Raw genomic sequence first — 21,263 nt, 5'->3', positions numbered from 1 at the left:
TCTAGAAATGTTCAACACAAATGTAAATACGTTTGTATGTACCTTTACTTTTAGCTTGTGACACGTTCACGTCGCAAAATTGGACGCGTGTTGTTATATAGCTTGCTATGAACTGTTGCAAATGGTAAATAAATACACGTTTTGGTAGTGTGTCTAAATAAATGTATTTATTAACAGCATTTTGTAGAGCAAAATCATCGACAATGGTGGAAGCGTCCTAGCTAGTAGCTGGCTAATAACCCCATCACCCGCCCTTCTCCTCACCCGTATCGTTTGGCCGCAAGGCTTTGTGGGTAATGAAGTCTTCAGCGCGCATAGAAGAGGCGGTTACACAGCGTCCGCAGAGGACCCACAGCTTCCATCGAGGACTACCGGTACCACCATGCCCGGCACGGGATGGCTTCCGGTAAGTCCGCTAAAATGTTTGGACTTTGAGGTGTCGCAGTGTTGTTGGAAGTGGGGGGAAAGTGATCGTGGGTGATATTTTCACATTGGCTGTAGTTTTTTTTTTGAAAAGAGGAGGGCGGAGAAAAGAAAGGTGAGTCAATGAGGAGGAATGTGAATCCATTGTGATCTGGCGAGTTTGTTTGTTTGGAGGATAATAAACCTAAGTTGGCTGATCGGCTACAAGGTATTGTACAGTAATGTTGTGTGTAAATGTCGCTTACCATGGGAACCGCTTTAAAAACACCTTTATGGATTACCTGCTGTTTGCCACCTCTTTAAATGGGAGCTATTTTGCACATTTTCTTGCACAAGGAATCCACACAAACAAAGGGTACGTAATGGTATGTGGTATGTAGTTGATTTTTTAAAACTCTACCTGTATCATAAGCACTCCCTATTACTGTACACATTAAATTAGAATCTGGTTTGAGTGATCAGTGTTGCATATTGACGACATGCTTTTTGCGGTAAGGCCTGTGAACAACCACCCACTCTCGTAGTCGCTCTCAACTATGCTACTACGTCACACTTTATTGATTTATATGTGTTGTACGCCAAATTAAGAGACCACGAATGGTTAACATTGTGTGGGGAAAGGCGGTTGACAGTTAAAATACAAAAGACCGGTCACATCGATAGTCTAGAAAGAACCAGACAAGCTTTTATTGTGAAAGGCAACACAGGATGTTGTTCCCCCCCTCAGGCTGAGTGACTGCTCACTCATCTCTAGCCCACTTGGCGCGAGGACACCTCGGGCTAAAAGATAGAATTTGATACCGGAAGTATTGGTAGTAATGTTGTTCGTTCTATTACACCCGGAATTCAGAGGCTCTCCCCCCCGAGGCTCGTCTCACTTTAACCGCGCCAACTACCCAGGTAACGTGCACCTTGTCACGGAAATAAAACGATTAAGTAAACGTCACGCAGGTCGCTACAGTTGTAAAGTAACACGCCATGTAGAGCTAATTACGGTACGGGCTGTGTTTAGCCATACAGGAGTTGATTCATGTATGTTCATTCCGAGTTTCTGGGTGCCATATGGAGCATATTTGTCATTTGGTTCACACAACTGCTGACTAGATATATATTCTACATCGCTTCTGTGTCCCTACACTTGTATTTGAACCTTTTGTTAGCCACTCCTAAGGACGTCATTTGGACTGAAAGAAAGGAGGGAGGCGGTGCGTTCAGGGGTGCGTTCACAATTGTCATTTTTTGTTCTGTTCAAAACAGACTTGTGTCAGTTTGCTCTTAGTACGATTTATTTAGTCAAGTGTGATGACAGCGGGAGGAAACTAGACGGGGATCGAGACCATCTGAAAGATGGGTCTCAGTCCACCTACCAGCAGACTAGTCTGAATGAGGCAAGTGTGACAGCTGACTGATCCAACGGACCAAAACACCGGATATGATGTCACCAAATGTATAACCAGGTGATACATAGGAACACCCATGAAAATCCAAAATCATGAGACGAAAATAGTATACAGTAGTTGAATCATAGCTCTTTTCAATAGAGGGTTCATGTTGCTTGTTAATATGCCAGCTGGTAAAAGATCTTCCATAGAAATAAATGTCCAAAGACTGTTTGTTACTCAGAAGAGTAGTTTTGACATGTGACGATGTCGGAAAATACGCCGTTCAGTTGAGACACAACTTTATGCGTATGCTTTAAGTATGACCAACGCAAACCAGACCACGCTGAAGTGTGAACACAACCTAAGAATGGAACCTACACAGACGTTATCAATTAATTCGGTATTTTAAGATCACTTATCAGGACCTGATACCTGGCCCAGGGACATTTTAAAAACATACTGTTTTTCTGTGTGTTCTGGCCGTTTAAAATTCAGCTAACGGAAAACTTTGGTCAGGGTGAGAAATTTAGTTAGAAATTCCATCTTCAGGATTCATGCACGGACGAACAGAATGGAGAGTTTTGGCTTGTGTCGTAAAAAATGTGGGACATTATGTGGGTCATGTTTTTAAATAGAGATGTCCTCGGGATTGGGCCAATTTTTGTCTTTTTTTTTTTTTGGATGGATCGTAGATGCGAGGATGAGCCCACCCAATCTTTATGGCAGCTGCCTTAAGACACTTCAACCACCGTGCTGCCCATCGACGGCTGCCCACACTGGTGTAGGAATGTTTGGTGGTGGTCAGAGAGGCAGCCGCTTTTCCGTCAGACTAACCCAGGGCAGCTGTTGCTACAGATGTAGATTACCATTAGTGTGTGAATGAATAATGGGTTCACTTCATTGTGAAGTACTTTGTGAAGTGCTTTGTGAACATATAAGGGCCAAGTATAGTATGAAGTGTTTTGGCTGCTATGCCAAACCACTCCAGACTTCCGGAGGAAAGGCAAATACCCAAAAGTGAGTGAAAACGCACAGCGCATCACTGAAAAGGTAGTCCAATTTATTGCTTCTGTGGAATGTGAGGTTTTGCCATATTGTAGAATATGTGGATCCACGTTATATTGTGTCATTGTGATGCTACGTTATTGATTTACAACAATACTAGCAATGAAATAAGCTTTGTCAAAATGTGTTACTGTGTTTACGTGCTAAAACAGTCTTACGTCCACAAGCTATAATAACACTAGCCACGTTTTCATGGACCCAAATATTCCTATTTCATTCGGGTTATTTGCTCAAACGGAAATAATCTAACCTTTTGTATACAACTCACTCCGAAAGAAAAGTGCCAATCCGAATGAATATATAATCGGATTTAAAGGGGTGGAATATTCCTTTCTCCAATCCGATTGAGGTATCTTGTACCCGCTTAAACGGAAAGTTGTCAGACTGCGTTCTTTCTTCTTCTGTTGTTTATTGGCGGTTGGCAAGCAGCTTTCGTGTGCATTAGCGCCTTCTGTGGAACAGAATCTAAACCCTTCTATACGCCATTCACAAGTCCAGTTTTATTAAAAAAGAAAGTACATATCTATATAAAACATGTGCCGAGCTTAATTATAAAATATTAGGAAGATTGAACTTTATCTTTTCCTGTTCCTGGGTGCGTTCTTTTGGCAAATGCTGAAATATGACGTAACACGCAGTTTGAGACGTTCTTCGATTAAAAAAAACAAAAATGGAGGCGAGCAATCGGCACTGGACTGCTGCGGAAAGTTTGTTTTTGATCCAAGCTAAATTTCAAGACTGGACGAAAGAAAAACTGGCAATACGGAGTTATTCCAACAAGTGAAAGAAAAACTGGAGGAAGTCGGTATCACGTGATGTTGGTGTTTACACTTTACTGGGCATGCCCCATTGACTATTCTGGTTGATTATAGAGGCGCATGTAGACACGCCATTGGAATATTCCTTTCTATGTATACCATTGCTTTCGGAAAGGTCATTCGGAAAGATTCCATTCGGAAAGACAAAAACTCCTCATGTAAACGTGGCTACTGTCAAAAGGATCGGATCAGATCCAAGGCCAAAAATGCTGATCGGGATATCCCAGTCTCTGTCCCTATTAAATCGTACTTAACAGAACCGGAGTAATTAAGTTATTGACATAAGAGTGCTGTGGCAATCTTCTGCTATTTTACCACTGTCTGCATGCAAAAGCGATTGCCATGCACCTGGCTCCTAAATACATAAACAAGTCTTTTCTATTGACCGACCTCATGACATTAACGTTGGCTGCGTTCTATGAAAATAGACAAGTGGCTGAACTTGCACCTACTTTCTTTTCATCTGGACACGTACATTGTCCATCACAACTCGAGTCTTGTTTTGGTAGCTGACTCCAGTGGTGGCTACTTGGAGCGTGCCCACAGTTCTGTGATTTGCAGTGTGACATACACACTGGTGTGTATTCTACACAGTTTTGAGGTTTTTTTTTGAGTGCTTCCTGATAAGCTTCTATGTTGATAGATATGTTTAAAAAATATTGTCTTTTCACTTCAATGTGGACAGAACCTAAGTCTTCTGTATATCTTGTCTGCAGACATTCAATCATGCAGGTCCTCCTCAGCATTAGCTAGCCTGTAATGCTCCTGTTTCTCACGCCACAAAATATTATTTAATATAAAATAATGAAAATAAAACAATGCAAAATAATTATAAAATAAATGAATGAAACTTATTGTTGATGCGGACTTACTGTACAATCTTGGCACGATAAAATTCCATCTTTATCACATTGCTCCCACTCGCAACTGTCTTTGGCCCCATGGTGGGTTATTTAGTTGTCACACTCATACAAAAATTGCATCAGACGGCTAACAATGTGTTGGGGTTCTTTGTTTGGGGATCTGATTTCACAGTGTGATACAGTACAGGGCAAACTGACTAGTTTAAGTGCCATATTGTCCAAAAGCTGAGGCAAAATTTTAGTCAAAATGTGCAACGGAAACTGGGGCGTATGAAAATCGAGATTTCACTGTATATACTTGTTGCTACAGTGTTAACCCCCCTCCTGCTGATGAATGATAGCCAGTGAATGATAGCCTTTGCTGGTGGTGGCCCTCGGGGATAGAACCAGAGGAGCGGAGCCAACACGCCCTGGCCGGCCAGAGCATGGAGGAAGTGTCAGCAGTCATGCCAGTCATTGAGTTTCCTCAATGTGAGTCATTGAGGAAAACGGCAGCGTTTGTTTGTGATGCGGCTCGTTAAGTCAAGTAATTGCATATAGCGTGAATCAAGGATGCAATTTTGGGAGGATTTTTTTTTGTGCAGCCCAAATGTGTATCTTTCATTAGCCATGTTTACATGAGGAGTTTTTCTCTTTCCCAATGAAATCTTTGCTAATTACTTTTCCGAAAGCAATGGTATACATGGAAAGGAATATTCCAATGGCATGCATATTCCAATATGCGCCGCTATAATCAACCAGAATAGTCAATGGAGCACGCGCAGTAAAGCGTAAACCCCAACATCACGTGATACCGACTTCCTCCAGTTTTTCGCAGCAGTCCAGTGCCGATTGCTCGCCTCCATTTTTTTTTTAAATCGAAGAACGTCTCAAGCTGCGTGTTACGTCATATTTCAGCATTTGCTAAAAGAACGCACCCGGGAACAGGAAACGATAAAGTTCAATCGTGCTAATATTTTATAATTAAGCTTGGCACATGTTTTATATGGATATGTATTTTCTTTTTTAATAATACTGGACTTGTGAATGGCGTATAGAAGGGTTTAGATTCTGTTCCACAGATGGCGCTAATGCACACAAAAGCTGCTTGCCAACCGCCAATAAACAACAGAAGAAGAAGAACGCAGTCTGACAGCTTTCCGATTGAGCGGGTACAAGATACCTCAATCGGATTGGGGAAAGGAATATTCCACCCCTGTGAATCCCATTATATATTCATTCGGATTGGCACTTTTCTTTCGGAATGAGGTGTATACAAAGGTTACATTCTTTCCGTTTGAGCAAATAACCCGAATGGAATTGGAATATTTGGGTCCATGTAAACGTGGCTATTGAGAGTTCTTTCATTAACATGACATGCAGCTTCCCCCTACCAACCCAATACCTAAACAGATTGATAATCGTAATCAATTAAAACTTGTGTACCTATTATTCATTCATTCATTTTCTACCGCTTTTTCCTCACGATTCTTCATGGTTTGTGTTAAGTGAATGGTTGAACTAATTTCTTATATAAAAAAAAAAGCCTTTGGAAGTTTATAGTGTAACAACAGCACCCCTAAAATAGACCTAACAACGTCCATAGCCACTCCTATGGCAACATTTTCTCTGGTTCAATCAGCCTGAGGCCTAATAGCTCCTCAAGTCAATTTGCTCCTCAGAGAAAATGTCAACTGGAGCTGCAGCCCTTTCCATCCACTTGCAATTGGCTGTCGCTCTTTAATGGACCATTAAGAGGCAGTTCTGATGGGTGAGCTGTCAGCCCCCTTGATTGATTTGCTCACAGATAAGCTTGAGCTGAGATGCCTAATTAAAAAAAAAGGGTCTCTTCTCTGTCTCCACCCTCACTCAGCTGACAAGTAGACACGTAGTTGTGGATAGTTGAATTTATGTTGCGCTATATGGATGGGTTCTTGGCCAGTCGACCTCCAGGAAGGTGGAAGAAACCATGAAGCCGCTCTTTTGTGACTGTGGGGGACATTCACAAGGTCACCAATGTGCCTCTGTTCTCACTAGTTCTACATCTTTTTGGACCTTGGTTGTGCTGTAACATATATTGTATGTTAAATATTTAGTAGTCAGGGGTTACTAACTGAATACTTGGTTTTTTAATGAGTTAGTACATTTTAAGCCCATACAATAACAACTCATTGCTCAGCAGTATTGTCAGCTGATGTTTCACCCTGTGATGTAATCTTCATCACACAGGTTGAGGAGCACAGAATACAAAAAAAGGTTGAGCAAAAAAGGCACCGAGTAGCATTTTTGGCCTCCTGTTGAAAGTGGGCCACCAGTCCCCGTGGTGAATGTTTCTTTTCTAGGGCAGTGACGCTCAATTGACCCTGATAGAAAACAGACATCCTCATTCATTCTGAGTGGGTTGCAGACGAGCGGCTATAGTGGACGGTTACAGCGCTAGTCTCCAAACTTCTCATGAACTGCAGCGACACAATCAGGTGTTCACTACTGCCGTGTGTGTTATTTGCTCAGGCATCAAACGCCATTCAACAGAGTCCTGTGAGTGCAGTTAATGATTTTCCTCCGCTGGCCTTTGTGCCCAAATCCCGAGCCCGAGTGTGTGTGAAGCAAACTGCTATTTAAAGATGGCATAACCAAGCCAGCTGCTGCCATTTCCTCTCTTGTCGTAATTGAATTAGCGCAAAGAAAGTGTAGCGGAGTGGGTGTGTGGACTCCACAGATGGTTGTACAGTCACGGCTTCAGGAATTGGTTTGGCATGCCTGATTGTTGAGTGTGTTTCTGTGATGGATAGAAACAAAATACTCCCCCTGTTTGGTGACCCGGTATTTTGCCTGCCTTGTCTCTTTGCTACAATATTTTACTCAAATAGTGTTCATCAGTGTCTTCTGTATGTCTGTTTTCCCCGTCAGAGGGTTCACTCTGTGCATTGATTTCAGCACCTTGGCATGGTCTTTTGGCATTCGCACAGTTGCTTTGTCTTGGTGGGTGAAGGCAGAAGAGCGTAACGCAGTAGACATTATATTAGTAGATTACAATATGTTGTAATTTCCAAAAATATATTTTCATTGTACTTATCTTTTAAAGTAAAGCTAAAATTATGTGTATCTTCTTGTGAATGGGAAACTGAGAGTGAAACTTGAGTGTGAGACCCCTGCTTTGCAGTAATTGTCATTGTGGCTCAAAGTTGTTAGAGGGCTAACATGTTGAGGGAAGTAGGCCACCAACATCCCATTTTCATGTGCAACATTGAAGTGAGGCCCTGTAATATGTGTGTGTGTGTGTGTGTGTGTGTGTAATTGTGAAGTGAAGCAGTGTTGTGTTTGCTCATGGTACGTATTTACACAACGTACATGGTCGACAATGACGTTGACATGTCATGCGTACACTACCTTTGTAGCTTAAGTAGTGGAAATTTCCTTATGTAACCCAAATTTAACTATGAACTCAATCATTGTTTCGGGATTATGCTTGTCCGGCAAGATAACCTTTGACCTTACTGGTCAGTTCTTGCAGAATATTACTTAAATGTCACATTTGGAGCTTCTAGCATACGATACAAATCCGAAATTGCAGCCTTGAATATGGTCCGATCCCAATACCGATCCAATATCATCACAAGTTTTCATTCTTGTTTAGTAGCATGGAATGTTTGTTGGAAAAGGCTTGATCAAACAACAAGACAACAATAGTCAGCAAAAGTAGCAATTGAGCATGACCAACAGACACACATTTTGACCACTGAACACACCCATTAACGGACCTACTCTGCTGTCCCTAAAGCCTGGCCAGAGGTTCCAGTGCACACCACACCAACAAGCTTTGTGTTGCGTGATGTGCACCTCTAAAAACATCTTTGTGACGCAAATCGTTGAGGCCAACGATCAACAGGCCACACATCAACCAGCTCCAGTGCAGCAACATTTCCTTCATATCAACCACCGTCACTCAACCGAAACCATAAAAACCATCAAGCCATATGAAGACGAAGCCCTGATGACAAGCAACTGCTATAGAACCAACATACCAGGATGTTGAGATGGATGAACAGAGTGAACCTTATTGTCATCCAGCCTGTTTGGTAGAGAGGAAGAAAACAAACATGCACATGTCAATATAGTTACTTTTTATTTATCGTGTGGTTACTTAATTTATTAATTATCATGAACTTGGGTATAAGAACAGAATTAGGACTCAAGAACAGAACTCATACCTTACCCAAGAACTACCTGTACTACATCTGTGAAAATGCTTGCAGTCGCACCTTTTTTTTTTTTTTTACCTTTTTTTCCATACGAGATATCAAAATCACCATCATTCTAAGCAAAGGGATAGTTTAAATATGTTGGCGGATCTCTATAAATGCTTCATCAGCACTGCCTGGCAAGCTTTTAATGTCTTCTGTTTCTCTTTCTCAAGGGGGGGTGACTTGGGTGGAGCTGCCATCTTCACTATGCTGAAAACCTGAGGAAGAAAAAATTGCAATATCGCTGCTGAGGAAACCTGCCACCCCACTCATGACTTTCTACTGTGTATGTTTGCACTTTATATTTTGTCTTTTATTTAAATGAATTTCAATGTTGTCCAAATTGAGTTTGTTTGTTTAACACTGTTCATTTAGAACTCTTAGAACTGAGAATGAACTGACTTGTTTAACTGAATGTGTGTCAATGTTGTTTTTCAGGAACCGTTGGTTGGTGTGCTGCAAACTCTGTGATGGACAATCGTGGTGAGTACCAAGTTGAATGTTGTGGTTTGTTAAGTGCCGTGTTAATGTTGCAGAAAGAACCGCCGAGCCATCGTCATCTTTGCCATACAGCCACTGTGTTTATGAGCGCTGTCTAGCTTGTGGACACTTTATGAGCCACTCAAGGACTAAGCCACACATCCGCTGGGCCACAGAGTCTGATTGAGGGTCTGTTTGTGTCCTTCCTAGTTCTGCTATGGGATGGTTTGTTGACGAGAGTACTGGAATATATTGGTATGGTTATTGTTTGAGTTAGATTCATGAAGCTGAGTGAAAGGATGGCGTGTAGGAAGTAAAGGAATTTATCTTCACTCATGCACCTTTGCAAGACGGGGCATATTTACATGCAGTCATCCGTCCTATGATTGCTATGGCCATTCATTAACTCAACTCCGACTAGATGCATGGTACTCTACCAGGTATGTACAGCACCACTTAAGCCCCAACATAAACTTCAGCTTTACTACCTGCTTGTTTTGAGGCATTGACTCCACCTAGCACTTGCTAGGAGTGGCAGCCACTGATGGTAATTATAAAGGGAGTGTTTTTGATTTGCGGAGTTGCCATGGCAACTAGAAACTGAAAATGGAAAAAGCGTACCTAGAGAGCGGAGAAACATGCATGCGTAATTAAAGGTCACAATGTGTGCAGAGTACAAAACATGTACGTTTTAGCAGTTCTGCAACTGAGCTTCTCGCTGCACACAGGTGCAAAGCAGTTTTTTTGGGGCGGTCCTCTACGGGGCGCTTATGGCCTTGCCCCATGGTTAAGGATCACTCCGGCTATGCAGTCCAAATCTTGTTGTAACTTGTTTACGGTATGTATTCCGTTCATTTGTGTAACAGTACAATTTGCACAAAGGTCTTTTATTGTGATAGGGCAGGGGTCTCAAACTCAATTTACTTGGGGGCCACTGGAGCTAGGGTCTGGGTGAGACTGGGCCGCATTGGGTTTTCCCAAAAAAAAAAAACGCATTTATTAAAAACAAAAAAAATTAAAAAACTTAAAGAAAAAAACCTACAAGAAAAGCTCTGATAAAACATTCCACTGTTCTCAAATATCTTACTTTTTATTTTTCGACACAAAATAAGATGAAAAATAAATAAACAAATCAAGAATAAAGAAAATCAATCAATCAGTAATAAATAAATATAATAATAATAATAATAATAATAATAATAATAATAATAATAATAATAATAATAATAATAATAAAAAAAACAGCAAATAATAAAAACTTAAGAAACCACATATAGTTGGTGGGTAGACAAATTATTTTTTTCAGATCAAAATTAACAAAGCATTATTAGAGCCCTGTAGACATGACAAAACACGACTATAGTCACATTTATACTTTTTTTATTTACAACATATTGCGCAACTGCAGGGTCTTGAGACACATGCTAACTCGCAAACTAGAGAGCTAATGACCTAAACGGTAGCCTTCAAGTTATTTCCTTTAAACTTAAATAGCCAAAAACTTACCACTTCCACACGGAGAGGGAGGAAAACTATTTAACAGTTATTTAACCTTTAACATGAACATTAATCAAACGTAATAATTTTTTCTGGGTACATGATACCATACAGCATCCATATCAAACTTGCGCGGGCCGCACTAACAAACTTTCATATCAAGGCGGGGGCCTCAAACTAGTGTGTTTGAGACCCCTGTGATAGGGTAAAAGGACGTTTCCAAACATTCGTAGTACCACGCATGTATTTGTATTCTACATTGCAAACTTGCCTCAGCTTGCCGAAGTCTGGCTCAGTCTGTTATCCAGGTCAGGCCGACAGGTTCTGGGCTCATGCGGATTGGCTCAGCTCTTTCTGGAAGCCGGCCCGGTGTGGAGACTGTATATGGGGCACAAGAAGAGCAAAAGAACACTGTTGAACACACACACACACACACACACACTAGCTCACCATCTTTAGAAGCAGCCCAGATGCAGCCAAATGCTAAGAAAACTCCATCCAGACATAGTGACACAGCTCGGTGCTCTGGAGGCCTCTGGAGGCACACTTGGACAAGTTTCTCTGCAGACACTCAAACCTCCAAAGGAATCAAAGCACTGATTCTTGGGGTCCACTGCCCCCCCCCCCCCCCCCCCCTGTGTAGTGGTCTGTCTTTGTGCAGGTTCCTTGGTAAACATTTCAAGTAAAGCAAACTAATGCTGTTCAGAACTCATCAAGAGACTTGGAAAACTTCAGTAAATGGGGTTTGGAGTTAATGAGAGGGTGAGCAGCATGTTAAACACACTCTGTTGCTTCTGAACAAGCATGGCAGATATGAGATAAACAACAGCAAATGTATTTGGCATCTTAATTAACAACTGTCCGCATAGGTTTGATTCTATATGAATTCATATCTCTTGGAAGTGCTCAGTTTCTACTCAGATGTCATTTTCTTCTCAACGTTTTTTTTCACAAATCTTATTTCCTTCTTGAGTTTTCCTTGGCAGGTTTGCAAGACAAAATAAATAGTGACATAACTTTGGTACACTACGGGACTGATCTTTTGTGGTTTTGTTTTTTTCTTGCATACATTGCCCTACATACCATCTCTGTCTTTCATATACGCACACACCATTTAAAACATAACTCAGCTTTCCCAGGAATGGTTGGCATCTTTCACTGAGGGCTGACCTGCGCTATGAGCCAAGGAGGGAGGGTCAGTCATCGAGAGGGAGTCCAGCTCCTGCAGGGAGGGGAGGACTTAAGGAGATTGAGACAGGGGAGGGGTGAGGGGGGAGTACTGAAAGGAATTGAGGAAGGGTAGACAACAGGAACGCTGAAAACAAGATAGGACTTGACATGGCGGAGACGAGAGGGCTTTGTTGAAGGGGTGAGCAAGGCAGGTGCAGCCTTGCATCTATCCAGTTTGAGCACGTTTTTGAAGGTGCAGGAACAGGTAGAGGCCCCGCAGGGGGCTAGATCATGGGACAGAGTCTCCGAGTGGAGACCTCGGCTCAGGATCCAGAACAACACAACAATGGCGGTGAGTGTCTGCACTCACTCCTGTACTCTTGAGTGTACTTTCTCTGTGTGTATTTCTCCATTACATTTAGTCGTGGAAGATGTTTCAATCACTTACTGAGCAGAGAGCGAGCTCACGATTAGTTCTCAGTTTCCCATTTACTTTACCACCACAAGGAATGTTAAATCACTTGGATCACGTGGAGGAATGTCAGCTGTGTTTTCATGTACTCGTGCATATGTGCTGCACACTTTATATTCATAATAGGGATCACTCACAGAGTTATTGCATGACACTAGAAACCTCAGTTGATCGAATCGTTAATTATATGGGTGAATAATACATAGTACTAATTGTGTGCTTTTAGATTCCACAAGTAAAAGTGAAAAAAAAGATTGTCAGGCAAAGGCATAATCTTCCCCTGCCAGTGGTTTGGTTATTAAAGCGGATATAATTGTTCACTGTGTGTTGCTCCTGGTGGTAGTAGGCCTCTTATGTAAGTGATCATTAAGGATTTTTTTTTTTCAAGCAACAATCTGATCACATGCTCACCTGACCAAGGCTGTCATGACTCATGGAATTATGAGGTCAGAGGGAAATCTTAGCCACTGTGGCACATGTTTACAGGACTGGTAGGTGTGGCCTCCCATAGCCGCACACCCCCATGTTTCCTGACTCAAATGCCTTATCTTTCAGCTTCAGATTACACAGCGCAATGACCAGAATTCCTGTGTCCTGTATTGCAACGGCATGTTTTACACCAGGCAGGTTGTTGTTAATGTGTTAGCAGGTAGTGGTCATGGTTCACTGGTGTCACCGGATTGGACTTTGCAGAACAGTGTTGTACAGTGCGCTGTTACAGTTTGCGAGGGGAAGAGGTTGTCTTTGTTCCCAGTCACACAATCAGGGTGGAGTGCCGTTTCCTCTCTGTGTTTCCAGGCTGCCCCCCTTCACTCCTGTGCTTTTTCCCCTTTACACCCGTTTCCAGTCCCACGGTCACTCACGGCTAGACTCACTTTTCTCACACTAAACCTTCATTTTTAGGCCGATTGTCTGTGTCTGAACGGCGTTTGAATCTGAACTCTCATTTGGATGTACTTTTTGTTTGTGTGTGATAATTTAATCAGGTAAAAGTGCTTGTCTTCAAAGGATTTGTTCTGTCATTTTTTACAAATGGATGCCCACTGCCTTGGCTGGGTAGTATGTGTGCTGGCCTGGCACAGCCTGCTTTTATCCTGCTTGACTGGCTTCAGCTGAGCCACTGTGACACGGGCTCTTTGGACACTGCAGTCAACCGACAAACATTTGGATCATAGGGCAACCGCCCTGCTTTATTGGGATGTTATGGCAGTCAATCAGAATCCTCCTGAGTTGTACTACGACAATATAAACTGGATTTCCTCAGTGTGGAAAATGCGCCTGTTCAAGTTCGACCCGCTGTGATTTAAAATTTCGGTATTTCCTGCTATCCAGACTTTCTGACTTTTTGGCCTATGCTGATTCAAGTTGCATTTGGAATTGCTGAATGAACTTGGCCTTTTTTCCATGGCATGCTGTTTTAAAAGCCGTCGCCATGGAAGCTGGACACTTACCAGCCACCTTCCAGGTAGAATTATCATTATCTTATTCGGAGACAAACATTTGAAGATAAATAGATGATCATGCATTTGTGTTTTAGATGACAACTGTTGCACTGGGAGGTGTTACAGACAAAGAGTGTCATCTGTGAATTTCAACTTCACAGCTAAAAGGTTAAATTCTTGGAACAGTTAGTATTTTGTCATTGTACCCTTATGTCCTCTTCCTCTTTGAAGTAATCCACATCAGCATTGTAGGCTTACATTGTTGGAATCAGACTGCAAGGCATTGGTGCCGCCAAGACATCCTGTATGTTAGGGTGAGAAGTTTCTGGACAATGGCGGAGGTTTCATACACGGATTAAAGATATAATATGTATGTCAGTGGTGTCACAAGATCTCGTATCACAGATTTTCACGAGATTAAAACATGACAAAATTTCTCATTGAGAAAAAAATGTCTTCTGGGCACTCTGGGAAAATAATAAGTTAATTTTAATTAATTGTGTGATTAATTAATTAACTTGATAATGCGCATGCATGCATCTCTTGCCTCCAAACGGTTAGGAAGACTGGACTGGTTGCCAGCCAATCACAGGGCACACATAGACAAACAACCATTCACACTCACATTCATACCTATATGAAGATTTTCAACATCTGAATACAACATACGTACATTATAGCACCATTAGCACACAAATCTTACCTTTTATGCATTCCCACATAGTATAAGCATTTGGAGCATATGAGTTGAAAGAAAAAGTGGAATATACATCCCTCTGTGCATTGGCGAATGGTAGATGGTGTGTTCAATGACCGGCAAACAAAGTAGGACAAATTGCAGCTCACATTAAACTTACGTACATCATGTTTGTGTCTGTGTGAGACGTCTCACTCACTCACATTTTGTATTTTCTGAACGTTTGTGGGCGAGTTTAAGAGCTAATATGTTAATAATAAAGAAAAATAGTAATACAAAAATATGCTTGCTGACTGTATTGTTTTAAATAATGGCAAATGGTTCTGAAAATGATATCGTTTTACATAAAATTTGATGTAATTATTATTTCTATCTGTGATTAAATGTGATTGAGTTAACTGTGGACTAAATGCGATTAACCACGGCAGTGGCATTGCAAGACGGGGCATAATTTGCCTTGTGGCTACTTCTCTTTAATGAAGACAAAACCAAAGGCAGCAAGTGAAGGAGGTTGCAAAGGATTTAAATAAAAAAAAAAAACTTCAAATATATTAGGAAAGCAGGAAGTGAACAAATGTAACAGTTACTGATTGTAAAAGTACCAGATGGAGGGGTAGGATTTAATAAGCTTTGCTTCTTCCTACTCCTTTTGGACATGTGGAACTGTGAACTGATTATGGGATGCATTCAATTGTAATCTGATGCATGTTCAAATGAAATAAAACGTATGTAATGTAAATGTAAGTAAATCCCAATGCATTTGAGCCCTGAAAATTGAGAAATTCTAAAGCAATGCCCTGGCTAGAATTCCAAAATGGTTGCGTTGCATGTTGACAGGGAAACTTACCTCAATCACACTGACTTCTAACCAACTGTTGTGGTACATATGAAGACAAAAAAAAAACAAAACAAAATGCTGCAATTGTGCAAATACTTTTGTAGAACATTGTATACATGGAATTAGATGTTTTGAAGAAGACAAAAGCAAAAGTAAACCTTATGCCGGTTGAAGCCACAGATGCTCCATTGACAGCGTCAACAATTAAACTCTCAGCATCCTGTCATTTGGCTTACCCTTGGTTGGCCTGTCAGTCACCAGTTCAGAGTATGTAATCATGACAGTAGGCACTTATTTTGCATCGCCTTCTTAAAGTTATGCTGCGTATAACATTGATTGACAGTCATATGTGCTCCCTGACCTCATCCGTGTGTGTGTGTGTGTGCCTGGTTTCTCTATTGAGGCAGTGGGGGCTGGAAGGCTGATAAGGTACTGGTCTCCGCCAAGCCAAGGAATGCTGGTGAACTCTGGCTGAATGCCAGCATCAGACTTCTCTTGTTAACTGTGGATATGCGGCGTGTCAATGAGCTCTCGGCATCATCCTGCCAAGACACACTCAGTGCTCGAGAATTCTGAGCTAAAGATAATAACAGTGTTCAACGAGAATACTTGGAGCTCACTCGGTTTGGAGCGGAAGATTAGCTTGGGTCTACAGTGATTGAAACAACATCTAGTGTCAGGATACTGCGGCTTTTGGTGAAGCTGTAGTCATCTCTGAAACAATTGTTACTCCTGTGAGACATAAAACCTTTTCATTACATTCAAGTATGCTCTTGACACCAGACACCAACTATTGACTGCGTGCAATTTTTCTTCCGCAAAAAAAAATCGAACGTGGTTTGTGACCAGAATTCCATTGTGTTTATCAGTAAATGTAGTTTCTCGCCATGGTTCCACTTCCTACTTTATGTGGCCGCTGTTTATTCACTCAACCCGCACTAAAGAGCCTGTTTCATAAGATTTGCTGAGACCTTACACAATATGCCATGGAAGGCATATTTTTACCCCAAATTTGTGGTCCTTCCCATATGCTAAGAATGCTAATGTGCGGTCCTTCCAAGGTCAACCAAAGCAAACCACTTTACCAGATCAAACAACCACTCAAGACAAAATTATGCTCTTGTTTATGTGTCGCTGTCTCTAAATACCTTCTTGTATGACATCTTTTCTTTCATTTCAGATGATGAAGGTGAGCAGCACCACAGCACGATGGTGGCAGAGGCGGGCAGCACAACGGGGGACAGCACCCCTCCCACAAAACGCAAGGGCAAGTTCTCCAGTCTTGGCAAGATCTTCAAGCCGTGGAAATGGCGTAAGAAGAAAAGCAGTGAGAAGTTCAAGGAAGCATCAGAAGGTTTGTTTTTGTGAATTTATTGTGTTTACAGAGCTTTTTTTCTTTTAGCTGTTCTGTATAAACAGCACTGACAGGGAATGGGGAAGTATAGTACTCCCTCCAATATTTCACGTTTTGGAGGGTACTATCAGAGCTGTAAGCAGAGGCAGGACACAGCCTGTGTAAAAGGGAATGCAGGGATCGGGGTGTTACTTGCCGAACTCTTAACACTGGATATTCTGTTATGGGTCTCAGGGCTCTACATTAAAAACAAAAATGACTTGCTCATGGGGAATCCTTAAGGTGAGAACTACTTGCCCCATGTAAAATGAAAAGACTGCCATAATGATATCATCTAATTTTTGTGTCATCACATGAGAATCTCAAATAAAGATGAAATGATTATCATTTCTTGTGGTTGTTTTCCTACATAGATCATGATGCTGCATGGAACTCTGGATTGTCAAGAGACTTCTTGGCACTTTGCCTTTTACAAGTTGTGCACCACAATGAAACATTATTGAATAGACGCATTTGTGTACTAGTAAAGTGTTTTTAATCCAGAAAAAAATGCTCAATGGTCAAACAATAATTTGTGAAGCAAAGGTGAGAAAAATACACAGAGAAATGGAAGCGCTAGATTTTGTAGCTTGTGCAAAATCAGCACTTGGTATTGGATCTAATGGGTGGTGTTTCATTGTGACCACTTCAAATTCGGCAATGTGATTCACTCACCTGTGCCATCATTTGATTTACTGCCGCTAATAAAATACTTGTTTAGGAGGCACTGGTTCATCACTTTTTGCTGTTTTCCTTCACAAGTTGTTGAAGAATTAGACCATGTTGGCACGGACGCCATGATAGATGTTTTAGTAGTCAAACGATCGCTGATTGGTTGATCGCGAACAAGAATGGGTGTGGGTAAAACGTGCACTGTGGACCGCGGTCTAAATAAACGATTCCGATTGGTCCATTTCAAGATTTGCAAGGATTGGTTTGCAAATTACCATCGGAATTACGCAGTCCGTGTTTTACCAACACCCAACAAGAACCGCTTTTAAAGAAACTCTTGGCAGTATGGCATGCCAAAGTTCACTTGCCCGACGGGAATATCACTGATTGGATTTACTTGCCCGAATTTTGTTTTAACTTGCCCTGGGCCATCGGTACATCGTTATTGTCGAGCCCTGGGTCTGATGTGGCTCCTGGTACACACTGAACAATGACAATTAGCGGTAGTTAGGGACCCTGTTGTTTAACCGACGTGATTGCCATATTAACGCATTTTTGTGTTTTTATGGCAGAACTGGAGAGAAGGATGTCGACGAGGCGTACCCGACAGGAGCTTATAGAACAGGGAGTGCTGAAGGAGGTGCCGGACAATGGTACAAGTTTGTCTGTGATTCATCTGATCTTTGCACAGTAGCGTCGGTATCCACTCTTTTGCAGTGCTGACGCTGTTGCACCCACACAGTCGGCAAAGTGAAGTCATCAGTAACATAATAGCAGGAATACTGTACTCCCATCAAGCAGGGGCACTGTAAGGGGGCGAAAGAGACATGCCCATGACTTACTCTTTTGGGGTGGGGGCGGGGGTCCAACGTGATATTTTTTTCATGGCGTCACAAATCCTTGCCACGCCCCCTTGGGTGTCAGCGACATATTTAGAAAATGTCAAATGTCCTTTCACCTTGCTTGTTTTTACGGGTAATATAATCTCTGTTTTTAAAATGCCTCTCTCGAGCTGAGGTTAAAGTGGAACAAATGGTGGCCTGCAGCAAACTAGCTTTGAATGGGGCGTGTGCAATCAAAATGCAGCGGGCCGCTGTTTCAGAAGCCCATTTATTAAATCTCCAGCTGCTCCTTCATCATACTAACACACACACACACACACACACACACACATCAGTGTCTACAGGGCTTGTTTTTTATGACTGTGGAAAGGGCTCCAGCCATTGATTATTTTCAGTATTGAATAAGCAACTTATTATTATCTATTTTATGTCAGACACGGATGCATGGAAAATGTATTTCCGTAGCTGACACAGCCCACAGATATTTAATTGATAGTGTTTTCTGGATCATGAAGCAAATATTAGTGAACCACAAATCAAGACATATTTGCTTGATACATTACCCAAATTATTAATCAATTTTCTTAATCGTTTTTCTTCACTGGCAAATGACTGCACAATTTTATTTTTTATCATCCACAATGTTTAAGACTTCAACGCGCATGTTTTTTTCTTTTCTTTGTGTTAAAAAATGCTTACAGAGACGGCTCATTCCTGAACGTATTCCACCTATGAAGTCGTCTCCAAAAAGAGCAAACGGCGCTCCATTTACTTATAATGTGACATGCACATGAACCAACCTGCAGCGACATTATTATTGTTAACATTGTTACTGCCATCGAACTGCATTACTTGCTCATTGACACTTGGCCAGAGAAACTTTTTGCAGAGAAAGTTTGAGCTGTCTCTTTTAATTTGTTTATTTTATCTTAGAACGCACAAAAAAGAGACATGTGTTCATGTTTTATGTAGTTTTCCTTTCGGAATCTAATAGTAAATTGACATTTAGGCTGGGTATGGCTGAAAATATCATTAAATAGTAGGAAATCCTTTTAAAATGCTATTTATCATACTAATGTTAATCACCATTTTAGAATACATTGTCAAGTCTTTGAATGTTTTGAACTCCTCTTTCAATACCTGTGCCCAGAGCACTTATACGAGTACCTGAAAGGGTTCAGCAATGGTGTGAATGTAGTTCTTTGTACAGTTGACATGTTGCTATTCTTAATACCTGAGCTGGTTGAGATGGAATCAACAGCGCCTCTGCTGGTTGCAGTTAAGTAGGGCAGTCCATTGTGTCTCAATCAGTGCTACACAATCAACACAAGTTGTAACGATTCATATATTTATTAACTCCCATGCCAAAAGTTAATTTCGGCATCTGCTGCAAGAAGTGTTATGTTTTCTCAAAAAGCCAAATAAAGGAATAATTGCAATGTTGTCTTGCAGATGGAGCGTCCCAAAGCCTGAAGCACCCCTACGTGAAGAATGGTCACACTCTACCTGTTAGTGGAGGAGGGGGTGTGAATGCTGGACGGAGCAACCAGGGCAAAGCCCCCTCTGATTCGGACTTTAGGATAAACCCTACCTGGCTCCCCCAGACGGACGACCATAGGGGCCGATCTCCCTCAGATGGTGATCGACGGAGACTTCCGTCCTCCAGGGGTTCTGGACCGCCGGAAGAAGTCCAGAGAGGAAGTGGTTTAATGGGAACTCGAGTACATGGGGAGAACGAGTGGAAGTCAAACATGGCGTGGCAAGGACAGGTTCACAATCAGATGAGCGACGGCCAAACTGGGGGCCAGCTTCTCCCTGAAAATGGACAGAGGAGACCCGGGCTGCAGAAAGCTCCATCAGAGGATGGCAGAAGGAGTCGGCAGACTGATGTGGACTGGAAGCCCACGCTCCCGCGTCATGCGTCTGCTGAAGAGGGGCGGGCTCGTAGAGGTGAGTTGTGCATGTTTGCATGTTTACCTCCTCAAATTTCACATAGGAAACAGCAGGCTCCACATGTTTTACACAATGACCTCCTTCTTTGTTGTAAAGGGTGGTAGCATATTTCACTGCTCTCTGGTCTCGCTGTCAGGTGCTGGTCTCCCAGATATAGACAGGCTTCTTGACAACTCCCAGGGGTGCTGCTCCAGCTTCTTATTCAGAAACATTGGGGAATAGCTCGTACTCTCAGCTCCTCTCCTAATTAACATGGCACAATCATTATACCCGTCATTGCCCTTTAACACTCGCAGTGTGAAGGAGTTTAGCACTGGGATAATTGGTAAAGATGCTAAAGTTAATTGCTTTAACGCAACATTACTCTTTGTGAAACAATGGTGTTAAGCTCTGTTTTTAGATTCAGGTTGTCACAGTCTGATGAATGAGGCTGTGTAGTGAATGCACTGTGCTTGTGGAGGACTTAAGTAGAAATGGCATCAAAAATAGCTCATCCTGAACTGAGCAAGCTTGTCAGTGGTTGTGAACAATGATTTTTATGGATTACTGTTGTGTAGGCACACATTGAGCCGACCACTCCGTGCTGTGTTTGAATCATATTTTGGCTTTTATACGCATGTAGTGTTTTATATCCCTCTCCAGCCAGGGTGGAGACTTTTAGAAACGCTGTTTCCCGTATAGACAGGGAATTAAAAATAGGATAACAATAACAAATGTTCACTCGATATTAATATTGACAATAGCAATGTGCTTTAATTAAAAGGTGATGACTGATAATTATGGAACTGGTATTTAAAAGAATACTCTCCATTTCTCATGTAGAAAAGACTGGTGCATTCTTCTGAGGTTGACAAGTTTAAACCCGTTTTGGAAATATGCACAGAGCAGGCATTAATGCAGTAATACGACAGATTTACTACGGCAGCTTACATTTGTACTTGAATTTTGGATGCATATTTGGACTGAAGACAATGCAACTTTATGTTTCAAGCAAATGTTTTTAATAGGGCCTGATATGAGGAATTATGAAAAA

The 21,263-nt window shown here is 41.7% G+C and overlaps 1 protein-coding gene across 8 annotated transcripts in view; it reads left to right on the top strand.

Moving 5' to 3' along the window:
- The first annotated feature begins 277 nt into the window (after positions 1–277).
- phactr4b (phosphatase and actin regulator 4b) overlaps positions 278–21,263 on the top strand; it is a 32,081-nt gene continuing 11,095 nt past the window's right edge. For 2 of the 8 annotated variants that reach the window (XM_058084517.2, XM_078797864.1), the window contains exons 1-6: positions 1,175–1,323; positions 8,948–9,060; positions 9,213–9,257; positions 16,551–16,724; positions 18,008–18,088; positions 19,730–20,227. In XM_058084517.2, the coding sequence (XP_057940500.2) occupies positions 9,245–9,257; positions 16,551–16,724; positions 18,008–18,088; positions 19,730–20,227 (766 nt within the window). In that variant the 5' untranslated portion in view covers positions 1,175–1,323; positions 8,948–9,060; positions 9,213–9,244. Of the gene's footprint in view, positions 539–609; positions 632–1,174; positions 1,324–8,947; positions 9,061–9,212; positions 9,258–12,032; positions 12,274–16,550; positions 16,725–18,007; positions 18,089–19,729; positions 20,228–21,263 lie in introns of those variants that run through there. The other 6 variants (XM_058084516.2, XM_058084515.2, XM_058084513.2 and 3 more) reach the window with 5 other exon arrangements.

This window comes from Doryrhamphus excisus, linkage group LG17 (assembly GCF_037039965.1).
Source record: "Doryrhamphus excisus strain RoL-2023G ecotype Guam linkage group LG17, RoL_Dexc_Guam_v1.1, whole genome shotgun sequence".
Taxonomy (NCBI): Eukaryota; Metazoa; Chordata; class Actinopteri; order Syngnathiformes; family Syngnathidae; genus Doryrhamphus; species Doryrhamphus excisus.
This window is presented reverse-complemented; position numbering and strand designations above follow the sequence as displayed.